The sequence below is a fragment of the Papio anubis genome, unplaced genomic scaffold, assembly GCF_008728515.1.
Source record: "Papio anubis isolate 15944 unplaced genomic scaffold, Panubis1.0 scaffold125, whole genome shotgun sequence".
NCBI classification, from domain to species: Eukaryota; Metazoa; Chordata; class Mammalia; order Primates; family Cercopithecidae; genus Papio; species Papio anubis.
The window spans coordinates 37,788-64,605 of NW_022161192.1; the positions used below are offsets into that span (position 1 = coordinate 37,788).

A 26,818-nucleotide genomic window follows, 5' to 3' on the forward strand; every position below is an offset into this window, starting at 1 on the left:
CTGGCCTTTCACAAACTTTGTTGACCCTGCGTAAACTCACTCTGTTGCCCACACTCAACTGAATGCTCCTCAGGAAACCCTACAACCTTCTTACGTTTTTCTTTTCTCCATAGATACAGAGCTTGGAAATGTTTGAGGACCATACAGGCTGTATATTTTGCTGGATTCTCTGTCCTATACATTTACTTAGAAGGAATGGCGCTATTTGTCTCTATAAAATAGACACTAAAAAGGTTTGCTGAATAAATATGTATTTCTGGTCAAACTATCATTTGGTGCATCATTCATTCTTCAGACATTAATAGCATGTTCACATGATGAGTTATATTATTTCAAATACTATTAAGATTACAGTTGTGTAACATATTTGCTTGTATTCCAAATGTGGATATAAAGTCAAGTCAAGGATAATTTTAAATCAAGTTCTAAGAGACATTAGAAAAAAAAAATGTTCTTTGTTCTAGGAAGCTTTTACTTAGAAGCTACAGGCAAAAGTATGTAGTACTGATTAATAATTAGGAAGGCATAAATATTTCTTGAGAAAGAATATCCTAAGCAAAAGCATCAAAAATTGATTTGACCGGAGGCAAAAATGATTGGAGTAAATGGAGAATATGTTGGAAAGAGGCAGTATTGTACAGTGGTTAAATTTTAGACACTAGAGCCAAACTGCCTAGGTTTGAATCTTGATTCCATCCCTGCCTCACCAACGAAGTCACTAGGGCAGTTATTTATTTATTTATTTATTTATTTATTTATTTATTTTCCACTATCCCTTCCCCCGGTGAGGCTTTCTTTCTTTTTTTTCTTCAACTTTTATTTTCAATTCCGAGGTACATGTGCAGAATGTGCAAGTTTGTTACATAGGTAAACATGTGCCATAATGGTTTGCTGCACAGATCAACCCATCACCTAGGTATTAAGCCTGACATCCATTTGCTATTCTTCCTGATGCTCTCCCTCCCCAAACTCTCCCTTACAGGCGGCAATGTGTGTTGTTCCCCATCATGTGTCCCTGTGTTCTCATTGTTCAGCTCCCACTTATAAGTGACAGCATGCGACTTCTGGTTTTCTGTTCCTGCGTTAGTCTGCTGAGGATAATGGCTTCCAATTCCATCCATGTCCCTGCAAAGGACATGATTTCATTCCTTTTTATTGCTGCATAATATCCCATGGTGTATATGTACCATGTTTTCTTTATATAGTCTATCATTGATGGGCATTTGGGTTGATTCCATGTCTTTGCTATTGTGAAGAGTGCTGCAATGAACATACATGTGCATGTATGTTTATGTCTTTATAGTAGAATGATTTATATCCTTTTGTGTATATACCCAGTACTGGGATTGCTGGGTCAAATGGTATTTCCACCTCTAGATCTTTGAGAAACTGCCACACATTGTATTCCACAATGGTTGAACTAATTTACACTCCCACCAACAGAGTACAAGCAATCCTTTTTCTCTGCAACTTCACCAGCATGTGTTGTTTCTTGACTTTTTAATAATCACCATTTTGACTGGCATGAGATGGTATCTCATTGTCATTTTGATTTGCATTTCTCTAATGATTAGTGATGTTGAACTTTTTTTCTTATGTTTGTTGGCCACATGAATGTCTTCTTTTGAGTTCATGTCCTTTGTAGGGCAGTTGTTTAACCTCACTGCCTCAGCTTTCTCATTGAGAAATGAAAATAACAACAGATTCTATTACTGAAATACCAGGGGTCCGGGTCTAGGTCCTGCTGCTTGCTACACAGAAAGTCAATCACTGAGACAAGTATTGCCAAGAAACAAGGCTTTAATTGGGTCCTGCAGCTGAGGAGATGGGAGTTCAGTACCAAATCCATCTTCCTGACCAACTAAAACCAGGGGTTTATATAGCAGGGAACAAATGTAACAACTTGTAAGAAAATGGGAACTAGGGAGGGACAAGGAAGCAATTATGATGAATGAGGTATCCAATGTCTCATTGTCTGGATGTGGTGATCTGGTGAGTTTCAGTTCTTTTATACTTTCTTTTGAGAGGCCTAAAGTTCCTTTCCTGAGGAAGGAAGTCAGATAAAACAAATGTAAGTTTCAAGTTTTAAGACCGGAAAGGTCAATTTCTATGTTTATCCAAAATAAAAGTCTATGGGATTATTGAGTCAGTTTCAACTCTAGCTCAAAGTATTATTTATGAGAATGTGCCATCCTCCTGGAAAAGGGAAAAGAGAAATAACTGAATCAAGCAATGACTCAATGCTTCTGCTCAAATGAGTTGTATGTCAATTTCACTTACATTCTATTGACTAAAGCAAGTCACATGACCAAGCCTGGCTTTAATGCTTTAATTATAAGATTGATGGTGGAGTGCTGTGACTTTTCTCACAGGCAGGCACACAAGCCACATGACAATGTGAAGAAATACATAATTGTCTTACAGGGACAACAGTAGATAATTAAGAAAAAGCATGAAATTCCACACAGGAGTGAAACATAAATACAACTTAATCTCACAAGCTTTTATTAAATAGTTCCCCCATAGCACACTAATTTGAAAGGATGCCTTTATCCTATACTAAATTCCCACACATTTTGTGGGGTATTTAATGAATTTCTAGTCTGTTTCTTTGCTCTCTCTGTGTATTCATATATCATGTTATTTTAATTGTCATAATTGTATATTTTAATATCTCATAGGGATAGTTCATCATTGCTCTTATTTTTCTCAACTACACCTTTATTTTCTCATATGAAATTTAGAATCAACTTTGTTATTTTTTTTAAAAAAGTTGGAATCTCATCAAATGTGTGCATTCACATAGGGAACATGGTCAGCTTTTCGAGGTTGAGTTCTCTTATCCAAGAACAGGTTGTATTTATTTATTTTTAATTGTCATTTTTCAAGTCTCCTTATGTGTGTTTCAGTATTTTAAAGTTTTTTCTGTATAGGATACATATACATATATAGGATATATATATATTTAGTTTATTTCTAGGTCTCATATTCTTATTAAAAATGTATATATATTTTATTATATAAACTAGTTACATATAAAAAGATTTGCTATGGAATTCTCTTTTATTAAGATATAATTTATATACCATAAAATGCACAAATGTTAATGGCAAAGCTTGATCAATTTTTATTTATGGTCAAATCCTATAGAACATTTTCAGAATCAATCAATCCATTCCACTTGGTTACCTTGCAACCTCAGATCACTGATGAGTACAAGAAAGGTTATAGTTTTGAAATATTATCCCATTTTATTTCTCCTTGTTACAGTGAAAGCAACATTTTATTGCAGCTTTTTATATCCCACATAGAAGCTGAACTCCAAGATCACCATTTTGCAGCTCATAATGAAATAATGGATCTAAGGCTTGCACACCAACAGTTTCCAACATTACAAAAAGTGAAATAGATACTCAGGGGATCTTGATAAATGAATAAAATACTACCTGTGAGGTTACAAAAATGCCAAAAAAAAAAAAAAATCAAAGCTAATTCTGCTTAAACCTAGATATATCTATTAATTTTCAGAAAACACAGAGTTCAAAGGAACATGTTAAATTATATAATGGGTATGTAATCTGCAAAATTTGTACATGAAGGAAAACATTGCAAATTCTCCCACAAATACATTATTTCAGAAAGAGAAAGAACTTATAAGTTAAAAAGAGATTTAAAAGACATATTAATCAATCACAAAGTATGAACCTAAATTAGATCTTGATTCAAACAACATAAAAAAATTATGACATTTAATCAGCAATTAGAAATTTGTGGCCGCTAAATATTTGAATACTTATGATATGAAATATTTTTACTAAATGTTTATATACAACAATAATATTATGCTTTTGTTTGAAAAAAAATCCTTATCTTCTAGAAACATATAATCAAATACTTAAGGATATTGCTTCCAAATGATGGTAGGAGAGGTATAGTGGTAGAATGTAGATGGTAATATGGATGGGATGTGGGAAGGGTAAAATTGTACATGGGTTAATGGATATTGGGGATGTGCATTGTGGATATATTTTAGTATTATAGTATTGTATGTCTGGATTCATAATACTGTCTTGTCTAATTTTGTTTTGTTTGAAACTCTTTGTCATATAAACTTTAAAATTAAAAGTGAATAATAATGAAAGTCATAAAACTATTTAGACTGAAAAATTATTAAAACATTAAATGTCAAAATACCTGGATTGGGTCACAGGTGGTGGCTCATGCCTATAATCCCAGCTATGCAGAAAGCTGAGGCAGGAAGATAGCTTGAGCCCAGGAGTTTGAGGTTATAGTGAGCTACAATTACACCACTGCCCTTTAGCCTGGGTGACAGAGCAAGACCCTGTCTCTAAAAAGGAAAAAAAAAAAAAGAAAGAAAGAAAGAAAAAAAACCTGAAGTTGTTTAAAGTAAAACTTAAAATTCAGGGAAGTGCTTGCCATGGGTCTCTCACACGGTTGCAGTCAGATGTTGACTAGGGCTACAGTCCTTTGCAGATTCGACTTGACTAGTGTCCAAGACAGCTCCTCATACAACATGCAGTCAATGCTAGCCAACACCTGGGGATGTCAACAAAGGTGCCTACAAGTGGCCTCTCCTTGTGATTCAGATTCTCACAAAATGGTGACAGGATTCCAAGAGGGTGTGTCTGAAATACAGGCATTGCAGGGGACCAAGGAAGAAATTAAAAGACCTCTTAGCCTAACTTTGAAAGTCATGCATTATCACTTCTATCATATACCTTTTATCTAGTGCAATTCACAGGGCAAGCCCAAATTTAAGGAGAGGAGACTACACAAGGGCATGAATACTATGAGGCACGGTTCAGTGGGGGAACAATTTTCAGCAACTAGATACCATAATCTTCCTCTGGAGCCCCAGTGATTTGCATCTCTCCTGTGTGCAAAATACACTCATGCATAGTCCCTTCCAATATTTGATGTCTCATTACAATACTGCACCATTCTCAAGCTTGAAATCTAGGATCTTATCATCTAAATTATGTCCAAGTATATTTGAGGTCCCTAGAGTTCATCTTCCTTGAGTGCAGTTTCTAATGCACAGTTTCTCTCAATCTGAAGACCTGTAGAATAAAAACACAAGCCATCTGCCACCACACAGCTAGGAGGAGTCACAGGATAACTGTAACAGACATTCCTGCTTAAAAGGGTAGAGAACAGGAGGCACATATGAGTTACTGGTCCATAGCCATTCTGAAACATAGCCAGGCACATGTCACCAGTTCTCTCACCAGGGCTCAGTCCTGCTTCCTCAGAGTAGTTCTCTGCTGGTCTGGGTTTCTTGTACATGCTAATCAATCCTTTCTTTTTCACAAGAATGGACACGTGTTAGTTGAGAAGGGTTCTCGGCCTTTTGCCTGTCTATAAAGTTTGAGGGCTCTAAAATCTCTTTTCATTTTGAATTGTCTCTATCGTTTGAAGTCCAATCTGGCAATATTTCTACTAATACAATTCTCTTAAAAGTTCATGAGTTTCCTATGAACCTCAGTGAGATTTATTCCCTAAGACAAAAGCAATACCTACAAATCTCTCCAACAAAGACCATTCTCTAGCTTAGGCCATGTGTGAGGCTGTTGTGAATAGGATTATTAAGATTTCTGTTGTCTAGCAAATATGGTCTAAAAGACACACCCTTAAATTTCTTAGAAGTCATTTTTTTTTTTAACCTGAGAAAACCTGCTAAACATACCTTACATAGTTCTGAATCTTAATGCAGGATGTTGCAATCAAAATTTTGACTTTATCTTATCCTGAGGTCACATTTGTTGTCCTGCCAAAAACATTTGTAAATAAATATGATAATTTTGCATATGATAAAATTAACATCCCAAAACAATTAGTAGGGTATGGACCTTCAAAAAAAGCAAAAAGAAAAGAATATGTTGGTACAGATAAGTATTCATGTATATAACAATAAAGTGTGATACACTCCTCATGCCCTACAGGAAGATTCAAAATTTACTAAATACTTAAGTGTTAAAAAGGAAGCTATAAAAGTAGAAAATATAAGATTTATAAATTTGGAGTGGGAAAGACCTTTTGAACCAAAATTCAAAATCCAGAAGGCAGCAAATAAAAGACTGATATAGTCAATATATTTAAAGCAAAATCTTTAGTGGAGTAAAAAAAAAAAAACAAAAAAAAAATCAAAAAAACCCACCATACACAATTTCAAAAACGAACAACAAACTTGGAAACAAAATACCTGCATTTACAAATCACATCACTGGAATGCCTATAAAAGAGAGAGAGAATCTAGAAATTTAGTAAAAGATGTGAACAAGCAGCTCATAAAGAGTCAAAGAAGGGAACATATAAATGGCCCTTAAGTTATGAAGCCATGCTCACCTTTATTTGTCAAAAGAGATACACTAATTAAGGTCAAATTGTGACGTTATTTTTCACATATTTGATTGTCAGAAATCCAAAAATCTGGTGACACCTTGAAGGCAATGCTATTGGTAAGCTCAGCATTCATACATTGCTAGTTCTGAGGAAGGTAGATGTGTACTGCTTCTATGGAGAGTAATATGTCTATGTCAATCAAAATTCAAAAAAATGCACATACTCATTAATTCAGAAATTCCACTTATGCAAAGTTTTTCCATAGACATTCTTGCATACAAATGAAATGCCATATGAACAAAATTGTTCATTTTAGGATTGTTTGTTATAGTTGGTCAAGGACTAGCTAAATTATGGTTTATCAAAGCAATAAAATAATATGCAACTGCAAAAAAAGAAAACAGAAATAGAATGAGAAAACTATGGGCTAAAAATTCTTCCATATATAGTTAACTAAAAATAAAACGTGTCTAATAATGTATATTGTATGCTGGCCTTTGTATTGAAAAATAAAAATAAATATATATACACATATATATATACATATTGTATAAATTTATATCTAGAAAGAAACTCTTAAAGTATGCAAGAAGTTACTGATGGTTTGGAGTAGAGGGAAGGAGTGAAAATTGGGTCAGTGTAGGAAGGCACAGATATCATATACTTTTCCATATTTTTTTAATATATTAACATTTTTCTATTTTAAAATTAAACTTAAAAATATCATATAATTATTCTATTTGTGGTAACAGCCACAATGAAACTTATTTGATTTAAATTTTATTTTTTAATTATATAAAGCTGAATGAAAATTTCTGTTTTATATACATACACTCTGAATGATTTATTTCAAGCTTATAGATTAGAATACTCAGATTAAAGCATTATCATAGTTCCATAGATTTATCAAGTCTTTATATATTTTATTATTCTTTATTCCATTAGATACCAGAATATCTTTTAGAATTATTCAATTAATTTCTAGTTATTTTACCAAGAAAACAAAGAATGAGAGACAGTGGGTATAGACAATACCTTTGTAGAGATTTGCTCTAAAAGGGAACAGAAAATTGGGATTGTAGCTCAGGGGAGATATGGATCAAGGCAAGATGCTAGAAACTGCTAACTATCCTCCAGTATATATTCTACCCCATTTTTCTTTTCAGTATCAGAACCTTTTGTATTTTAGTGCATGACCACTAAGCCACTGAAGCAGCATCATTGTCTGTGGTAAATACCCGGGTTCGTCCTCTCCCACCAAAAGGATTAAGGACACAAACACATGTGGGTGTGTTAAAAAGGGGAAAGTTCAATAGGCAGAAGAACAGACGCCTGTCTCTGTTGCAAGAGACAGGTGTCCAAAAAAGGAAGAGTGGTGGACAGCAGCAGATTTTATAGGCAGGCTTGAGGAGGCAGTGTCTGATTTACACAGGGCCCAAAGATTGGTTCGACCAGATGTGATGCTTACATAGTGTGTGGGGAAGGCTGGTCGCTCCACCTTAATCTTATTATGCACATAGCCTTTCTACTTGGCCAGTGCCATTTTGTCTCCTTACTGTACACGTAGCTGGCAAAAAGAATGGAAGACAAAGCCACCATTTTGATCATGCCCAGTCACAGGTAGCCTATTGGCATAGCTGCCAGCATTCACCTGTCCAAGATTCCAGCTTGCTTGTCTATGTCTGTAGCTCAATTTTACAGGCCGCTCTTTGTTAGAAAAGGAAATGACTTGGGGACTGCTTTTCATTAAATAGAAAACCTTACTGAGAACCCCCGTAACCTCACTATCCACATAAGTAATTTCTTCTTAACTCCTATATCACCACAAACCTCATTTCCTCACTTTCCTTACAATTAGTTTTGACCAACAGAGTAGAATAACACCAAGATGTTAGCAGAGGAGATATGCTCAACTTTCAGATCCTCTCTTTAAAGATAAAGCCTCTTGCCCAGAACTGCATACCCACTTCTCCCGCTTCTCTTCCTACCCATCCTATTCTTGCTTCTGTCTTGAAAACAGAGCAGCCACTTTGGACCCAGAACCAGAAGTCATGGATTGAGGATGATAAGTGGGCACATTGTTTCCTCAGATTACCTAATTTTCAGAGCTGCCCATCACCTCTAGACTATTTTGTGTAAGTGGAATTAACTTACATCTTATTTAAACTATAAGAAAGATTGTGAAATAATATAATCCATTACACAATATTCATGTGTGGCTGAAAATGATCCAGTACATATCTTCCTTACACCTTATACAAAAATTAATTCAAGATGGATTAGAGACTTAAATGTTAGACCTAAAACCATAAAAACCCAAGAAGAAAACCTAGGTAATACCATTCAGGACATAGGCACGGGCAAAGGACTTCATGTCTAAAACACCAAAAGCAATGGCAACAAAAGCCAAAATTGACAAATGGGATCTCATTAAACTAAAGAGCTTCTGCACAGCAAAAGAAACTACCATCAGAGTGAACAGGCAACCTACAGAATGGGAGAAAATTTTTGCAATCTACTCATCTGACAAAGGGCTAATATCCAGAACCTACAAAGAACTCAAACAAATTTACAAGAAAAAAACAAACAACCCCATCAAAAAGTGGGCAAAAGATATGAACACACACTTCTCAAAAGAAGACATTTATGCAGCCAACAGACACATGAAAAAATGCTCATCATCACTGGTCATCAGAGAAATAAACGCAAATCAAAACCACAATGAGATACCATCTCACACCAGTTAGAATGGTGATTATTAAAAAGTCAGGAAACAACAGGTGCTGGAGAGGATGTGGAGAGATAGGAACACTTTTACACTGTTGGTGGGACTGTAAACTAGTTCAACCATTGTGGAAGACAGTGTGGTGATTCACACATGATACTGTATTACTATAATGCTAGTGAGTAAGTCACTTTTAATTCTAGTTAAAAGTTAAAAGACAAAAGTATTAAAAATAACAAGCTAAAATATGTTTTAAAACATAAAATAGATACCAATTTTCACAAAAATAACTTAAAGTGTGTAGGGACAGATGATAAAGGGTAAAGTTTTTGTATGTGATTAAACTGAAGTTCTTATCAGCTTAAAACAGACTGTTATAACTACAAGATATTTTGTGTAGACTCCAAGGTAACCCCAAAAAGTTACACAAAAGACAGAAATTTAAAAATCAAGGTATATTGATATGCAAAAAACAATAAAACACAAAGGAGGACAGCAAGAGAGGAAAAGACAGACAAAATTATTACAAGGCTAACATAAAACAACTAACATGGCAATAATAAATCTTTCCCTGTCAACAATTACTTTAAATGCAAATCGAGTAAACCTCCCAGTGAAAACACATGGTTTTCACTGAAACCATGTGTTTCAGTGAAAGGATAAAAAAAAGACCCAAATATGTTCTATGTACAAGGTACTTACTTTAGATTTAAGAACACACATAGGCTGAAAGTGAAGGAATGAAAAAGATATCCCATGTAAATGGTAATCACAAGAGAGTAGTTGACAGGGTAGGAGTATCATCATCTTGGACAAGCACTGGCATTTTAAAGTTCCCCTTAATCAAAAACTGCCCCAAAGGGCATCAGCCTAATGGCTAATGCCAGCAAGACCATAAATCACAAATAACATCTCCGACCAGAAACATTCCAACATGAAAATAAAACCTCCCTGACCAGAGACATGCCTGGCCTGAGACAACCTCCCCTACACCCAGAGAGATGTCAGCCCCAAGATAACCTTACCTCTGACCAGAGACATTCCAACCCCACAATAAACTTCTCCTCCATACAGAAACATTCCAAGTCTGTGATAAGCTCTCTCACCCTAAAACTGTTAAATCTCTTAGTCTGTAAGAGAGAGTCGTCCTGACCGAAATTGACCTGAAGCCCCTCTCAGGTTGATTCTCCAAAATAAACCTGTCTTTGACTGTTAAGCCACTAATCATGTTTCTTCCCTCTTTAACTCTTACATTTGGTGCCAAAACCCAGGACGAGTGTTGTGGGTAGAGGCTCTCTTGCAACCCAGGAAGCAGTGGGCAGTGGCAGCTCATCCTGCTGGATCCTGAGAGTCTCTGGCCAACCAGCCCGTCTTGCCTTTTACTTCACTTTTCAAGTGATTTACATGAGCAGGACAACTAACCTGAAGGGAACTGTGAGGCTTGAGCTGGGGCTACTCTCCAGTGGGCTCTTAAAACTCTCAGGTCTCAGGAATCCACTTCTGACCATCCACAATGGGTATTTTTTGCTCTCTAGCCCTTGTCCCCTCCTCCTCCTTTCTCCTCCCTCCTCCTCCCTTTCCTCTCCCTCTCTCTCCCTCTCTTCCTCTCTGTCTCTCTCTCTCTTTCTCTCTCTCTCTCTCTCTCTTCCTCACATGGCTCCAGTTCAAGAGGCTCTTTGCCAATTCCAACTGGAACATCCAATATTGGACACTAATCCAGCCAACTGGTAAGATCTGCCTTCCCCTGGCTTTCTCATGGTACCCAGGAAAGTCAGGAATGCCATCCCCATCCTCAGAGGACCAGTGGGACTAGGCTAGAAGAAATCTTGGGGACACCCAGTTTCTTCTCAGCTTAATTGTCCTCTTTAGAAAGAGGATTCTGGGTCTGTCTTTTGTCTGGGGACACCTAGAACAAAAACAGACACCCTAGGCTTCTTTTTACCAGTCTACATGAGTGCCCAACAATCCAACATTCCTATGTCCTCTTCACTGGGCTGTCTCCTTCACAGCCTTGCCAAACTTGGTTTATGGGAAGCATAAAGCCAAAGTGTTTGGCTTTTTATTGCAACGTGGCCAGGCCCCATACAAATTAGACAATGACAGCTAACGGCCAGAAAATGGCACCTTTGATTTTCAAATTCTCAGGGACCTTGACAACTTTATAACCAGGAACGGCAAATGGCAAGAGGTTCTTGCCTGAATATTCAGGCTTTCTTCTACCTTAGATCCTGACCCTCTCTGTGTCAAGCTTGCACCCCTCATGAAATTCTTCTTAATAAAAACCTTCCCCAGGTTTCTCCTTCCTCTGAAATTCCTTCCTTCTAAACCCCTTCCTCTGAAACCCCTTTTGACCCTACAGATGGATGCCCTCTCTATCCTCATTCCTCTGCATCCTCTTCTTGCCTGTCTGAACCCTCAGCCTCAAACTCCACTCCTCCTCTTTCTCCACCTGTTACTCATTCAAAACCTACTCCAACCAGTCAAACCACCTCTGCCTTTCTCCCACTCTGGGAAGTGGCTGAGGTTAAAGGTATTGCTTGTGTTCATGTCCCTTTCTCCATGTCTGATTTGTCATAGATTAAACAGCACCTTGGATCTTTCTCTGAAAATCCTCTCATTATCACAGGGAATTCCTGCACATAACCCAATCCTTTAATTTAACTTGGCATATTATCTATATAATTCTAACCTTGTCCCTCACCCCTGATGAAAAAGAGCACTCAGCTTAATTAAAATGGATGTCCAAGCTATGAGTATATTCAAATGCCTTTATGTTTTTCTCTTCATAAATCTTGTTTTCCTGGAAAACGTTTCTTCCCAGTCAACTGAATTACTTTTCATTCTTTCTTGCCACTCTTGGTGCAGGTATGAAAGGCCCTAAAATGACTTCTGGTGGCCTGGGATTCCTTGGGAAAACAAAAGTTGCCCCAAATCTCATTTTGGGAAAAACCTTTGTTTTCCTTATGGAATCCTTGGAATTAGAGGTAAATAAGTACCTCTCAAAATTTGTCTTTGTCTCCCAGCTATACTTGTTTATTAGGCCCTGGAAATTATTTTCCTAGCCCTGTTCTTAAAGGGCCTCACCCAAAGACCAATAATCCAATTGGAAAACTGGAAAAAAAATCTTATAACTACTAGATTTTCTTCTGATTGTCTGTGTGGCTATATATGTGTTAGGTGTGCAATGTCTATTTGAAAAGCCCTAATTAACTGCCCTAAGAAAAATAAGTGCTTAAATCAAATATTTTCAAGGGAAAAGTAAAAGCTGTAGGACCTTTCAGTCCACATGACTTTAATCTTTAAAACGTACTGGTACAGTAAAATTTGAAATGTTTTAAGAGTTGCCCGCATACATTTTTGTTTGCATTTATTAATCAAGCAATTTCAAACTTATCTCTGTCAAATACTATAAGGTGGCAAAATTTTGCATAGAGTCTACAAAACTATAACTCAGCCCAATCAGAATAATCTTTGCTTGTGTAACTTTTTAATAAATGAAACATTAATATTGGTTTAATAAAGATAGCTTCATCTTGAACTATTTAGTGAAATACCCTAACTTCTAATCTTGTGGCCTTAGGCAGTCTAGTCCACAGACATGAAGGAAGTTTGTTTTGCGAATGGACTGTTATCATCTTTGATATTAAAGAAAAGAGAATTTATATTAAAAGGAATCATATATGGTAAATTCTTGTCCTAAAGTAAATTAACTGGTTGTTTAAAGAGAGAGATGTTTACATCAAAGTTGAGGCACGTCAGAGATTTTCCATGTAAGTCATAAAAAAATTTATAAAAGGGAATTTATGCAAGAAATGTTGTACAATTTAAAAGTGATTAGGCCTCCTGAATGCTTTATAAAATGCCATATAACTCTTAGCTGTACAACTTGCCTGCTTTGCAGCTAGGTAAGACCTAGGACACATAGAGTTAAATGCTGGAATAAGTCAGACCTTATCTGAACTTCTGTCTGGGTCCTAAGCTTTCCACCTAGTACATAATTAAAATCCCAAACTTACCAACAAAAGTAAAGGTTGCTAAAAGTTAACAGTGTAACATGTATTTAAAACTATTGAAAAAACAGTTTACATATACTTTTGGTAAAAAGATTATAAGGAGGCATGAGAATGTGGATTTTTACCTAGATTAAAAGGTTAAAGAATTGTTTTAAGTTGAATAAAATAAAAATGAAGGTTTAAGCAAGTTTTTGAAGGTTAATTGTAAAGGAAATTCTGTGTGTAATATGCTGGCTAAAGTTGAAGGGGTATCGTCTACTTTTTCTGTAAACTGACATTAAAATAAAAGCACAATGGGTTTCTCTTAAAGCACTAACCTGCTCTTTAACAAAAATTATAAAGGGTTAAAAAGGGTCTATAGAAATCTTACCTTATGGTCAAACATTAAAATTGGGTAAATGTGTCTACAAGGTTCTATTAAAAATTGAGTTTAACATTAATAGCACACTAATATAAAGGTAAAATTTGGCTTATTTGGTATAAAATCATACAGGAAGCATTGTCAAATATAAAATGGTGTTTGACTTTCTTTGGGCTATATTTGTATAAATATGTTATTGGTATGTGTTCCAAAGTTATAAGAGACTCCTATATTTCTGATATATCTTAGGGTATGTTATCAGTATTAATTCTAATTGTTATATTAAAATTATTGCATGCCACAAAGGTAACAGATATTCTTGTCAATTGTGACTTTAACTGTGGCTACCATAAAACTTTTTGTCATCCATAAACAATTGTTGTCTTGTTTTTGGTCTCTAGAGACTAAAGTAATCTTTTTGACTTTTTGAGGATTTTTAAGTTATGGCAATATAGTTACTTGCATAAGTACAATAAGAATCTGTTTTATTTTGTAACAGAACACAATTTGAAAAACTGGTTATTTTACCAAGGCTTTGACTGGAATGGTGTGCTCTCCTTTAAGGAATCAAACTTGACTTACGGGGCCAATAAAGCTCTTGGGAAACTGGCCTCATATTTTATGTGCACAGTCCCTGTACAGGGTTTCTGACCTGTGGTAAGTAAAGAATATTACTTTCTGACAGGCCAGGACCACCAAATTATCTTGGAACCTCAAGAGGAGAGGAATTCACCCAACTCATAGGTATTTAATAGTATAATTCCATGACTGGGCTCAGCTTTAAAAGGCCTTATCTCAGATTCCTTTTGTGGAACAAAATTCTATCAATGCCAGTTTAAAAAGCCTATGTAACAAATAATTATTCTTGCTGCACTGTATGCAAATAATTAAACCAAGTATAATAAAGCAAACCATTCCTACCATGATTTATTTTTTAATAATGGTTACTAGCAGAAAATAACACATGGCCCTTTCCAAACATGTGCCTCTGCCTCTTATTAGGTAAGGAATGTTGCTTCTATCTCAACCAATCGGGCCTAGTTAGAAACGCTGCTAAATAACTTAAAGAATCGGCCAAAAAAGCTAAGGGAATTCCAAAACAACCAAATGGATTCTTGGTTTGGAAACAAAACCATAGCATGGGTCATCCCATTCCTGGGCCCTCCCCTACTAATATGCCTAGGACTAATGTTTTACCCTGCCTAATTAATCTTTTTGAAAGATTTTTAACTGACAGGGTCATGGACATTTCACTTACAACTACCCAAAAAGCGCCCCAAAGGGCATTGGCCTAATGGCTAATGTCAGCATGACCATAAACCACAAATGACATCTCTGACCAGAAATATTCTAACATGAAGATAAACTCCTCCCCAACCAGAGACATGCCTGCCCCAAGATAACCTCCTCTCCGGCCAGAGAGATGTCAGCCCAAGATAACCTCCCCTCTAACCAGAGACATTCCAACCCTGCAATAAACTTCTCCTCCACACAGAAACATTCCAAGCCTGTGATAAAGTCTCTTGCCCTAAAACCCTTAAATACTCTTAGTCTGTAAGAGAAAGTGGGCCTGACCAAAATCGGCCAGAATCCTCTCTCAGGTTTATTCTCCAAAATAAACCTGTCTGTGACTGTTGAGCCACTTTTCATGTTTCTTTCCTCTTTCTTTAACTCTTACAGTAGGAGTGGCTATGCTTATATCAGATAAAATAGACTTTGACTTAAAAACTGTTACAAGAGACAAAAAGGGAAATAATGATAAAAGGGTCAATTCAACAGGAATATATAACAATTACAATTATATACGCATCCAACAGTAGAACACCTAAATATGCAAAGCAAACACTGGAAAAACAGAAAAGAGAAATAGGCAGCAATAAAATAATAGTAGGAGACTTCAATACTATTTTCAATAATGGATACATCATTCTGACAGAAATCCATATCCAAAAGAAAACAGCAGACTTGAATAATGCAATAGACCAAATGGACCAGACATATGCAGAATATTCCACCAAACAGCAGCTGAATACATACTCTTCTCATGTGCACGCAGATCTTTCTCCAGGATAGGTCACATATTAAGTCACAAAATAAGTTATAGCAAATTTAGGAAGACTGAAATCATACCAAGTGTCTTTTCTGGCCACAATGAAATTAAACTATAAATCAAAAACAGAAGGAAGACTGGAAAAATAAAAAATACATAGATATTAAACAACAGACTCTTGAACAGTCATTGAGTGAAAGAAGGAATCAAAAAGGAATTTAAAGTGCCTCAATACAAATGAAAACAAAAATAAAAAACACTAAAATTATGGTCTTCAGCAAAAGCACTATTAAGAAGGAAGTTTACTGTGATAAATACATACATTAACAAAGAACAAAGATCTTAAATAATCAACCCAAATTTATACTTCATAAAAGAACAAACTAAGCTCAAAATTAGCAGAGAGAAATAACATAAGTTAGAGAAGAAATAAATAAAACAAGAAAAGAAAAAAATCAAAGAGGCTGAGTGGATTTTTTGAAAAAAATAATTGACAAATTCTTATCTAGACTAAAAAAAAGAAATGAAGAGACATTATAACTGCTCTTTTAGAAATAAGAATGATCATAAGTGAACAAATATGTCAACCGATTTAATAACCCAGAAGAAATGTGTAATTCTTAAACACATAAAATATGCCAAAAGTAACAATAAAGACAGTCTGAAAAGATCTACTATTAGCATGGAGATTCAATGAATAATAAAAATCCTTCTAACAAATAAAAACCCAGGATCAGATAGCTTCACAGGTAGATTCTACTACATTTTTTTTTAAAAAAGTGCCAATCTGTCTCAAATGCTTCCAAAAAGTGAGGGAACCCTTCTAAACTCACTTTATAAGGCCAGTAGCACTCTACTACCAAAGCCAGACAAGGACACTACAAGAAAAAAAAAATCACAGGCCAATATCCCTGATTAATATAGATGCAAAAATTCTTCAAAAAATATTAGGAAATAGAATCCAGCAGCGCATTAAAGTGATCATACATCATGACCAAGTGGTATTTATTTTCAGGATGCAAGGATGGTTCAATATGTATAAATTTGTACCATGTTAACAGAATAAAGGGAAAAACATCACATGATTATATAAATGCATGCAGAAAAAGCATTTGACAAAATTCAACATTCTTTCACGTTAAAAACTCTCAAGAAACTAGAAATAGAAGGAGAGTACCTCAACATAATACAGGCTATATATGAAAGGCCCATAGAAAATGTCAGACTCAACAGTGAAAAGTTGAAAGCTTTTCCTTTAAGAACAGGAGCAAGGCAATCATGCCCACTCTTGCTGCTTTTATTCAATATAGTACCAAAGCCCTAGCCAGAACAGTTAGGTAAGAAAAATAAATTAAAGGCTATCAAATCAGAAAGGAAGAGATAAACTTTTTCCTGTTTGCTGATGCCATTGTACTATGTATTAAGAATCCCAAAGGCTCCATTTTAAAAAACTGTTAAAACTAATACACAAATTCAGTAAGATTGCAAGCTACAAAATCAATATACAAAAATCAGCTGCATTTCTATACATCAGCAATAAACTCTGAAAAGGAAATTAAGACAACAATCCCATTTACAATAGCACAAAAAAGAATTAAACACTTAAGGAAAAACTTTTCCAAGGAAGTGAAAGACTTGTATCTGGAAACAAAACATTGATGAAAGAAATTAAGACACAATCAAATAAAAATATATACCGTGTTCACTGATTGGAAGACTTACTATTGTTAAAATAACCATAATATCAAAAGCAATCTACAGATTCAATGCAACCCCTATCAAAATCACATTGGTATTGTTTACAAAAATAGAAAAGGAAATCCTAAAATTTATAGGGAATGACAAAACACCACAAATAACAAAATCAATCTTGAGAAAGAAGAAAGCTGGAGGACTCACACTTCCTAATTTCAAAATTTAGTACAAAACCACAGTAATCAAAACAGCATGGTGTTGGCATAAAGACAGACAAACATCAATGACAGAATAGAGATCTCAGGAATAAATGCACGCATAAAAGCTCAACTGGTCTTTGACAAGGGTACCAAGAATACACTAGGGGGAAAGGATAGTCTCCTTGTTGAAGAGACTTTGTAGAGACTATCCTGGTGTTGAGAAAGCAGTATATCCATAAGCAAAACAATAAAATTGGATATCTATCTTACACCATACACAAGAATTAACTCAAAGTGGATTAAAGACATAAAAGTAAGGTCTGAAACTGTAAAACTGATAAAAGAAAAAATAAAAGAAATGCTTTATGCCCTTGGTCTTGGCAATGATTTCTTGGATATGACAACAAAACCACAGACAACAAAAACAAAAATACATAAGTTGAACTATATCACTGGAAAGCTCTTGCAAAGCAAAGGAATAATAATCAACAGAGTAAAAAGACAACATACAGAATGGTAGAATATATTTGCAAACCATGTATCTGACAAGGGGTTGCTATCCAAAACATATAAGCAACTCCTACAACTCAACAGCAAAAAAAAAACTAATAATATAACTTTTAAATGGGCAAGGATCTGAGTAGACATCTTTCAAAAGAAAACATACAAATGACCAACAGGTATATGAAAAAAACGCTCAATGCCAATAATCAGGGAAATGCAAATCAAAACCACAATGAGATATCACTTCACACATGTCAGGATGCCTATTATCAAATAAAAGACAACAAGTGTTGGCAAAGATGTGGAGAAACTGGAATCTTTGCATACCGTTGGTGTTAATGCAAAATGGTGCCACTGCTGTGGAAACATGGTATATATATTCCTGTATATTTGTATATATGTATATGCATGTTATATACACATGCATATATATGCACATATATATGCACACATACATGCACAGTGGAATATTGTCTTTTTTAAATGCCAAGACACAATTTATTGGAGAGAAAAATTTCTCATCCAAAATATAGAAATCTGTACAACTTTGCCACAATCAATATACATGAACTCTACAAATTTATATCCATTCATAATTTACCAAATAAAAGATGATTAACAAAGTTCACAAAATAGATGAAAATACTTTTACCCAGGAAAGTTACAAACCAGACCTCCACTTTCTAAAATAGAAGTCTACTCTGCCTTAGAAAACTACAAGCTAGCAAATACACATAGAGCTGGCTGGTGCCAACACCACAGTTGAGACAGTATTTTTAAGGGTCTTTTTAAAAACCCGTTGCCATGGCAGATTCTGGTCACTCGCTACTTTCAAGGTCAAAAACACAATACAAAGTCTGACCATTTTCCCAGGTCATGTTTGCTAGCTTGTCTTTATGGACCTTTAGAAATATTTGCTAGGTAAAAGTCTTGTCGTAAAATTTCCAGTACTACCATGTTTAAAACGTTGAACTATTGAGGTGCCAAAAAGGTTAACAATAATTTTCAAGCATGATAGTGCAAATTCCTCTGCAAGATCTACTGCAGAGAAAGGTTCTTTGACATACAGATTTTCTTTAAAGAAACTGATGTAAAAATTTAAGTATGTCTGGGAGAAGCAGAAACCACTCTAGGACTTCACTCCCTAGCAAATAAAGTGATCATTTACTTGGACTCACAGGCTATTAAGTTATTGAAAGGTATTGTACAAAATATGGCACTGTCAACTTTTTAAAAAATGTTTACCGTTCTATCTTGCGCCAGATCTTCACAGCTGTGACATGGTTTAAAGTCCATAATCCATCCCCGATAGAGGCCCATCCAAAGCAAAAATCAAATTTATCCATGCACTATAAGATGATCCATCTTAACCTGATACAGTCATCATACTGTAGTTTTTGGAAGGGCTTGTTCTGCCCAAGAGGAATTCGTCCTTACAGCTTATTCAGCTGTCTACCATTTGCATGTCGGTGTTGTTTTGAGTGCTACCTCCTCCTGCTGGTGGGGCTTTCATACAGCACACAGACGGAGCCATCCTCTCCAAGTCTGTAGGACAGACACCTCATCGTTTCAGGTGAGCGTGAGTCCAACCCAGAGTGTGAGTTCACTTGGGAGAAGCTTGAACAGCTCCTGACTGCTCGGTCCAATCCGCTGTGCTGCCTGTCCAGAGGCTCCATTTTACGGTTGATGCGAATACAAAGATAACCTGATCTTTTGCATGGCTTTTCTGGGAATCAGTGATGTTTATAATGTTCCGTCAGCAGTTTCTGCAGGCTGTGGCTGAAGGTCTGCAGCTGTTGCTCGTTCGTGAGCCCTTTGGTGTGGAGAAACTTGGAGACGAAGGACATGGCGGCGGACATCTCGCTTACCCTGGTGGTGGCTCTGGGGTAGAAGGGATGCAAGGAGGCAGAGGTGGGGCGGCCCGGGAATGCCGGGGCTTGGCTGCGCTGCCCCAGCTGCTGAGCAGCCCCCAGGGCTTCCTCACAGAGCAGACGGCAGAGAGGAAGAGAGGGCGTGAGGGGCGGACGGCTACTTTTTTCTTTCTTTAGAGTAAAAAAGTTATTTTCTGTACAGGAAGAGGCCGACGAGAGGAAGAGAGGAGCGATGGCGGTGTGGTTACATGGCTAGGACCTCCCCAGCTGCCTCCGCCCCTAGCTGCGCAGCCTCTGAAGATCCCAACAGTTGCATTTTCAGCACCGAAGGGCGAACTTCTTTAAAAAGAAGAGCTACTCAGGAGGCTGAGGCAGAAGAATGGCGGGAACCCAGGAGGCGGAGCTTGCAGTGAGCCGAGATCGCGCCACTGCACTCCAGCCTGGGCGACAGAGCAAGACTCCGTCTCAAAAAAAAAAAGAAGAGAATTCTGCTGTATACGACAAAATTAACGAATCTTGAGGACATTATGCTCTGTGAAATAAGTCGCAGAAAGACAAATACTGCGTTTCCACTTACATGATTTACCTAAAACAGACAAATTCATAGAACCAAAGAGTAAAATACTGGTTGTCAGGGGCTAAATGGAAGAGGGAATGGGGAGTTTGCAATCAACGGACATAAAATTTCAGTGAAGCAAGGTAAATAAGCTCTGGAGATCTGCTCTACAACGCTGTGCTTACAGTCAACAATAATGTATTGTACACTTACAATTTGTTAAAAGGGACATCTCATGTTAAAAAGTACCACAATAAAATAAAATTTTTGAAACAAAGACACCTGGGGGTCTTTTTCTTGTAGCAACTGAAGTAAATAAAGATGTATGCGTGTGTGGGCATTAGTTTATTTTCTCTTAAGGAGAGGTCTGGATTATAGCCTCCATCTTGAGACTGGAGTCAAGCATTTGAGGTGGGGACTGACGGAGAGATTGGAAATGGCATTCTTCTCCAAAACACCATGGATTCTGTAGGCCCTTGTGCAATTCTGCTATGATAGTTATGGAGACCAAGACAGGCAAAGTCTAACCAGGGAAGGAAGCGTTCCCTAGACTTCCTTCCAGTTCTACCAAGGTTGATATTGAGAGCAGGGTTCTTGCCAGCAGCATTCAACCCAACAATCTATACATTCTGAACAATCTCTACCTTTGATTTCTGCAAAATAACACTTTTTTATTTTTCTTCTGAGGCCCCTCCTTCACAGACCCGTTTCTGGATATCTTCTTCTTTATCAGACCTCTAAATGTTGAGATTCCTCTAGATTTAGATCTATGCTCCTTGTTCTTTGCACTCTACATTTTCTTCATTCATTTCTACAACTTCTAATAGCATGTATAGGTAGCTCCCAGATTGCTATTTTCACCGTGATTCTCTTGCCTCATACTATTCCCCTCTTCGGTGATGATGTGTCAGCACATTGGCCCTCTCTCTAATCTTGAATACTTTATTTCTGTCTGGGGAGTTTAGCACATGCTTCCTTCTCCCTATAATGTTGTATAACTTGCCCTCTCCCTTTTTGCAAGGATCAGTCCCAGCTTAAATGCCATATCATAAGTGAGGTCTTCCCTGAATGCACAATCTATGTTGGATCTCCCTAGATAATCAGGGAAGAAAAGAAACATTTTTTTCTTTCACAGCATTTATCACCATATGGAATTACCTTATTTAATCTATTTGTTTATATACTTTGATCTGTATTCTTCCACAGGAATGTAAAATCCCTAATGACAGGAACATGTGGTTTTTCTTCACCACAGAAGAGTATCTGATGCAAAATAGGCATTAAAATTCTTGTGAACTGACTAAATAATATCCATCTTCTGTACTTGATTGCTTTACTTGCCACACATCCCCAGTACCTAATTCAAGAGTCTGGTTCATTGTCAGCCCTTAAATATTGACTGAACCCAATTAATCAATTTTTCTTCAACTTCTGAACTCTGCGCCCAGCTCCTTACTGAATAGCTTCACTGGATATCTCAAAAGAACCTCAAATTCAATATGTCTACTTTCCCTATCTGTTATTAGCAACATAACCCAGCACTTGTCCTAGTAGGCAATCTACAATCATCCTTTACTTATCTCTAAAACAAAAAAAAAAAATCCACACCTTTTTCATAAAGTTTTGAGTGCACTAAGTGAAATAAGCAAAGTGCCTATCACAATGCTTGGCATACAGTATCTATAAATAGTAGTTTAGCTATACTAGTTTTCATTGATTCAAAGAGGCACGTCTTTTCACATCTCTGAAATCAAGATATGTTTTGTGATCAGTAGTGTTTCGTAACTGGATACACATCCAATGATTAATCAGGTGGAATTTTTTTCTTTAAATACTTTGTTAGAAAATTGTGTCCTTTACTTCAATGGTGCTTCAGATGTGATAATTTGCAGTAACACAACTTCTCTCTCCAATGTGCCCATACATATTAAAGTAGTAATTAGGTCACATCACATACATTTTAAATCCATATTTTTCTTTCTCACTCTTGCCACTGTTGTAATCTTACATTGAACCCTCATTTTCTTTCAACTGAACATTGAGTTAGCCCCATGAATGGTCTCCCTGCCAACTATATTGCCCTTCTCCAATGTGTGTGTCATATTCATGCCAGAGAAATCATGTTTCTCTCGTGCCTAACTCACTTCATTATCTACACAACTGCCTGCGGAATGGAATCCAGATTCTTTCATATGGCTCACAGGGCTCTGACTCTCTCTCTCTCTTTAGCCTAATCCCTAAGCAAGCCACAGTCAAGCTGACCTTCTTTCTGTACTTGCAGATTACTTAACACCCTATGTTGTTTCACAACTCATGTCCTTTATCACACTGACTTATCTTGAAAATATTTTGTATCAGCTGGAATCCCTCTGGCAATAAATAACAGAAAAGCAACTAGCAGTTGCTTAAACAAATAGGAAAGTCCATAGGCTGATATTCCAAGGTTGATAGAATTGCCCAATAATGCTGATGAGGACCAAGGCCCATTTTATCTTTCAGACTTCCTTAACAAGCAGACTTTCATCCCCCTGCTTGTTACTTTGCTGTCTCAAGATGGTCATTGAAATATTAAATATCACATCTATTTTCCATTAAGTAAGAACAAGGAAGGACATTCAGGAGTATGCCCACTACAACTCTTCTTTTTAAGAAAGAAAATGCTTCCCATAAGCCCTACCCAGCAGTTTTCTACTTACATTTCATTGCCCAAACAGCACCTTAGTCACTCTGGTTTGAAGATGCTTAGAGAGAGGGATGTTGTGGGTAGTTTAGCCAATAAGCAGTGTCTGCCACAGTCTGCTTGGAAAATATCTTCTCATTTTTTGTGAGATTCAACTCAAGAGTTATATCTTAGAAATTTAGAAATGTATATATGTATATAAATTATATTGTATATAAATTATATATGTATATAAATTATATTTTATATAAATTATATATGTATATAAATTATATTGGTATTTATATAAGCATACATAAAAGAAAATTTATAAATATATATAGTATGTACTCTTTCATCATTAACTGAATATTTATCAAACACCAGTACACAGGGCATAGTATGTACTATTCTAGGCACTGGGAATACAGCAATGAACAATTTCCTTTCATTTGTGGAATTTACATCCTAGTGTTTACCCTTTGATCTAACTTTTTCACCTCTAGTAACTTACCTTACAGACTACACCTCAAAAGCAAGGATGCTCACTGAGGTGATAACTAAAATAACAAAAATCTGATTGAATATCACTATGGGATTGATTATAATATACATAAAATTATAAAATGTAATTATTCAAAAGAGTATATTCCTCTTAATAGAGACATACTAACATGGAAAGTTGTCTCCAATGTATTTTTTAATTTAAAAAATTGAAAAGAAAAATGTATAGTAAACTCTCACTTTTAAAAGGAAAATCCATTCCCAAATTCATATGGAATCTCAAGGAATCTGAAATAGCCAAAACAACTTTGGAAGAAGAACAAAGGTATTAGACTCATACTTCCTGACTTAAAAGCATATTACAAAGATACATTAATCAAAACAGTGTGGCACTGGCATAAAGACAGACAAACCATTGGAATAGAATGAACAGCCTAGAAATAAGCCTGTTTGTATGTGGTCAATGATCTTCAACAAGGGTGCCAAGACCACTCATTGGGAAAATGATAGTCTCTTCGACAAATGGTGTTGGGAACACTGGAAACGAAAGTTAAACCTTTTTTTTACACTATTTACAAAATGTAACTTATAATATATTAAAGACATAAGCATAAGACCTAAAACTATAAAATTTCTAGAAGAAAACAGACCAGATGATCTCATGACATTGGATTTGTCAATGACTTCTTAAATGTGACACCAAAAGCACAGGTAACAAAAGAAAAAATAAATGGGACTGAATCAAAATTGAAAACATTTGTGCATCAAAGGACACAATCAAAAGAGTGAAGGGCAACATACAAAAGGGGAAAAGTATTTACAAAGAATATATTTAGAAGTTACTATCCACAATATATAAAGAACTCCCACAACTCAACAATGAAAAAATCAAATAACTAGATTTTAAAGTGTGAAAAATGTTTGAATAGATATTTCTCTAAAGAATATATACAAATGGCTAATAAACATTGAAAAGGTGCCCAACATTACTAATCACCAGAGAAATGCAAATCAAAATCACAATGACATATTACTTCACACCTGTGAGGATGGCTACTATCAAAAAAAAAAAAAAAACAGAAAGTAACAAGTGTTGGCAAGGATGGGGAGAAATTGAAACCCTTGTGCATAGTTGGTGGGATTGTAAAATGGTTTAACTGCTATGGAAAACACTGTGAAGTTTCCTCAAAAAATTAAAATAGAACTACTATATGATCCAGGAATTTTACTTCTGGGCATATATCCAAAAGAACTGAAAACATGATCTTGAAGAGATATTTACATACCACAGTCATAGCACTATTCCCAATAACCAAGAAGTAAAAGCGAGTCAAATGTCCATCAATGGAAGAATGAATGCATACAATCAAACACTATTCAGACTTAAAAAGAAATGAAATTCTGATACATGCTGCAACATGGATGAACTTTGAAGAAATTTTGCTAAGTAAAATAAACTAGTCACAAAATGACCAATACTATATTATTTCACTTATATGAAGTATCCAAGCCAAATTCATAAAAACAGAAAGAAGAATGCTGGTTACCAGGGACAGAGAAGAGGAGAAAGGGGAGGTATTTAATAAGTTGTTTAATAGGTATAAAGTTTCAGATTTGCAAGATATAAAAACTCTGGAGATCAGATCAACCATGTGAATATACCTAACACTACTAAACTGTACATTTAGAAATGGTTGGCTGGGCTCAGTGGCTCACACCTGTAATCCCAGCACTTTGAGAGGCTGAGATGGGTGGATCACGAGGTCAGGAGATCGAGACCATCCTGGCTAACACGGTGAAACCTGTCTCTATTAAAAATACAAAAAATTAACCGGCGCCATGGTGGACACCTGTAGTCCCAGCTATTCGGGAAGCTAAAGCAGGAGAATGGCGTGAACCCGGGAGGCAGAGCTTGCAGTGAGTGGAGATCATGCCACTGCACTTTAGCCTGGGCGACAGAGCAAAACTCTGTCTCAGAAAAATGGTTAAGATGGGAAAAAGGAAACCCATTCCTGCATCTTCATGTATATTATTATATATAATACTTTCAGTTTATGAATTTGGTGGGTAGCTCACACATTACTTTATATTTTCTTCATAGTTATATATTTTATAAGTATACATTACTTTTTATAGTCAGAAATATTTGAAAAAATTTTAAAATTACAAGGTACTTTCTTCTCTATCTCTCTTCTCAAATAGTAATGACCATTTATTTGTACTTATGTAGTCACCAACAGAATGTATATTTATTGAATGAAGTAATAAATGTATCATCAACTAGTGATAATGAATGATGCCTTTAATAAAAAGTTATATTTAGCACCAAATTAAGAAATTAGTTTAATACAGTTCTTCATTTAATGAATACCGATTGTTATTAAGTGCCTAGGATATGCCCGATGTGCCTGTGTAGGTTTTGAGTAAAAACATGGTTATTTCTTGAAACTGTCTTTTGATGAAGAAAGAGCAAAAGAGAAACAGAGAAAGAAAGAGGTTATGGCTAGCTGGTAACATTCAAAAGCAAGCCACCTCCTGAAACCCCATTACAAGTCAAGATAGTATCGTCCAGGTGTGTGGTACTCTGGTGGTCTGGTTTTATCATAGTTAGAGCCTAAATACATAGCAAAGAGAATAGATTTCACATACTTCAAAAACGTGTAACTGCAAGTATGAAATACCTGCAGACCCAGTCACCCCACTCCAGCTTCTGCCAGAGAAAACCGGTGTAAGAACAACTGGTTTGGAAATTAATTGCATTCTTCCCCCGCCCCCTTGGGCCATAAAGTATTATTGGCAGGTAAGGGGAAGAGCCAGCGGTAAGGGTCCCTCGCTTCTCATCCCCTACCCAGGATCCTCCCTCTGAAGGAGAGCGGAAGCCAGGAGCCTGCCACTCAGCGGACCTTGCAGGTGGGCAGGTTGCTGTAGGGATCTTTCTGGAGCTTGAGCAGGATGTGGTGGGCAGTGATCTCCTGCTCAGGCCTCCTCTGGTGGTCAGCACACACATCGCCCAGCTGGACTTCGGCACCGCTGCTCAGGGCCTGGATCCGCACCAGCTGGGCCTCAACGCAGGCCTCCGTTCCTGCAGTGTGGCCTTCCAATGCGGCTTTCATGCTGAGCTGCCACTGCAGCTCAATCTCAAGACCCCGGAGAGTACGCCACCGGTCCGTGACTCGGACTTGCTCATCTGGAACTGCTCCGTGTGGCCAGCGACCTCCCAGCTCAGCTCCTCAGTCTGGCTGGTGACCAGGCTTCAGTATCTTCCGTGTCTGCTCAGCCATGACCGCATACTGGCTTCACGTGTTGTCTAGGATCTT

General features: G+C 36.5%; 1 protein-coding gene and 1 pseudogene across 2 annotated transcripts in view; one reads left to right on the plus strand and one right to left on the minus strand.

Annotated features, from left to right (window-relative positions):
• Positions 1-268, plus strand: part of LOC116268577 (pregnancy zone protein-like) — a 33,489-nt gene extending 33,221 nt beyond the window's left edge. For both annotated transcript variants that reach the window (XM_031661287.1, XM_031661286.1), the window contains exon 23: positions 114-268. In XM_031661287.1, coding sequence (XP_031517147.1) covers positions 114-136 — 23 coding nt within the window. In that variant the 3' untranslated portion in view covers positions 137-268. The remainder of the gene's footprint in view (positions 1-113) is intronic.
• Positions 1-26,614, minus strand: part of LOC116272552 — a 45,965-nt pseudogene extending 19,351 nt beyond the window's left edge.
• Positions 26,615-26,818: the final 204 nt, after the last annotated feature.